The sequence below is a fragment of the Wyeomyia smithii genome, chromosome 3, assembly GCF_029784165.1.
Source record: "Wyeomyia smithii strain HCP4-BCI-WySm-NY-G18 chromosome 3, ASM2978416v1, whole genome shotgun sequence".
Classification (NCBI taxonomy): domain Eukaryota; kingdom Metazoa; phylum Arthropoda; class Insecta; order Diptera; family Culicidae; genus Wyeomyia; species Wyeomyia smithii.
Window position 1 is genome coordinate 261,441,694 of NC_073696.1, and position 2,570 is coordinate 261,444,263.

Sequence of the window (2,570 nt, forward strand, 5' to 3'; positions counted from 1 at the left end):
TTTTTTTTTTTATTCTCCGTTATTTTCCGTCGGTCTAGTTCCGCCACTGTTGTGGCCAATCACCGACGCCCAGGAAGGCGACTCCACACCCAGGACCCTAACTCACGACTCGTTTATTAACGGACCGGCGCCAACGGCCTTACTTCCTCATGCGATGGAAGGCGTGATCCCAGAGATTTTTCGCCTCAGAAAATCTCCCGGTGTCGGCTAGGATTGAATCTAGACCAGTTGGGTTGGTAATGAGTGGATCACGCCACCTCACAACCATCGACACCTATGTCGGCGGTGGGATTCGAACCCAGGCGTCGAGCGTGGTTGGCGGAGACGTTACCAACCACACTAGGCCCCCGCTCAACGGTCAACGTTTATTTACTAGAAAAAATGACTGACACGCAAGCAGCCAGGTTATCTTTCTTGTATTCTACTTCTAAGTATTCTACTTCAACCTTGCGGTCGTGGCTTTGCATACAACCTTCTTGAGATTTTTTTAATGACAAATTATTTTCGAATCGTTTAGGGACGGACCAGCGCAAATGGTCTGTTTTTGTTTGAGGTTATGGAAAACAGGAAATTTTTAACATTTGAAAAATTACCTTACGAAACAGCATCAAAATGAATCACAATTCAGAACTAAAAACTTACTAGTGAATCATTCTATCCTGATTTGAATTTTTCGCTTCTTCCTATTTTTTCACTAAGAAAGATGTTCCCTGTTTTCTTAGCTTCGCCCTTGTCAAAACTCAGAATGTTTCGATTAGGCGAGCTTCAGGGCAGTTTGTTGAATTCATATCCTTTGGTACATATAAGACCTTGTCGGATTTATATGTACCATTCTTCTTAGTGTAATGACTAAAAAGCAAGATCGGGCCAAAAGTTTGTACGATCATTTTGTATTTTAATCAAGGATAAAAATCTTTATTGCAAACACTCTTTCACGGGTCAACGGGTGACAAATGGAAATTCAACTGATTTATTGCATTCGAAAATACATTTATTATCAACGAATATGACAAATATGACGGCCCACATATTTTGAATGTTAGCATCACAAAAATTTTGGGTGCTGTTAAAATACAGCAACAGTTCAGTTTCAGCTCTCGAGCGAATAAGACGTTCAGAATCGTTTGTGAAAACCGAGCAATACTTCTTCGTGTACCCCGATCAATTTATCTCTCTTTGTGGAACAATCTATTGTTACCACCTATTGTTTGGAAGGAAGAAAAATGGACGACCCCGGCGGCGAGGGAGCCTCGTGGCTTTTTGGATCACGGTACGAATTACTAGCAGACTCATCAGGAAATGGAAACAGAGTTCCAGTTGGAAATAAAACACCAAAACCTAAGCAAAACAAACGAACGGCAGCAAAAGATGCGAACAACGATATCGACTATAGAAAACTACAACGAATCGACGGAAGCAACAATGGCGGACGGTACTTAATCTTGACTAGGACGGACGGTGGCCGAACGATGAGCAACGTGTCTCCATTCCTCATTAAAAAAGCTATCGATAATATAACACCAAATGTACAAATTAGCCGAATAAGAGACGGTTCCTTACTGCTCAAGATAATTGATCAAAATCAAGCCGTGAAGTTGATGAAGCAGTCTACTCTAGCAAGTAGAATTGGTATTAAAATTTGCGAACACCCAACCCTGAATCAATCACGAGGTACAATCTATTGTCCCGATTTGATATCGTTGAAAGACGAAGAAATACTTGAAAAGAAGTCAGAAGATACAGGCAGATTTATTCTGACCTTCAATCTATCTCAAATTCCACTAACAATGGATGTAGGGTTCTACAATTGTCGCGTACGGCAATACGTTCCAGCTCCGTTACGATGCACAAATTGCCTGAAGTTTGGACACAAAGCAGACCAATGCCGAGGAAACAAAGTTTGCGCCGATTGCGCACAACTGTACCACGATAATGCTTCATGTAGCTCTAAGCAATTCTGCGTAAACTGCCGCAATGAGCACAATTCATGGTCTAAAAAGTGCCCAATCTACGAGGACGAGTTTGAAATACAGCGAATTCGAGTGACCGAAAAGCTACCCATGCGTGAGGCGAGGAAAAAGAGACGATCCCAGGTTCCTGCTCCCGTTTTGCAACAACAACACCAAACCGATCTTTTGCTGGAGTGCTGAGAGAAAGTTTACCAACACACAACGAGCAACGTAGAGAACATCAAGACAGACACCCCGCGCAACCCACCGATAAACAACTAAACGAGAAACACGAGGTAGGACGACAACTGCCCACAAGACCCATCGAGAATGTAAGTAATATACTAAGAGAACGAAAGGAAAACACCCTAAACACCAATTACAACAATTACTTCATCCGTTTATTATTACCACTGATGCTAACGCCCACAATTCATTGTGGGGTTGCAGAAGTGAGAACACTAGAGAAAAAATGATTGAAAATCTGATAAGCGACATGGATCTCGTTTTAATGAATGATGGATCCATGACTCATTTTAATTCAGCATTCAATTCCTATTCTGCTCTAGATTTGACTTTAGTCACTCCCTCCTGTCAATGCAATTTTCGTGGAATGTGCAC

General features: G+C 41.9%; 1 protein-coding gene across 1 annotated transcript; it reads left to right on the top strand.

The window, feature by feature from the left end:
* The first annotated feature begins 1,223 nt into the window (after nucleotides 1–1,223).
* LOC129729227 (uncharacterized) lies at nucleotides 1,224–2,150 on the top strand. Its single transcript, XM_055687724.1, has one exon. It carries the CDS (start codon nucleotides 1,224–1,226, stop codon nucleotides 2,148–2,150), a length of 927 nt encoding a protein of 308 aa, XP_055543699.1.
* Nucleotides 2,151–2,570: the final 420 nt, after the last annotated feature.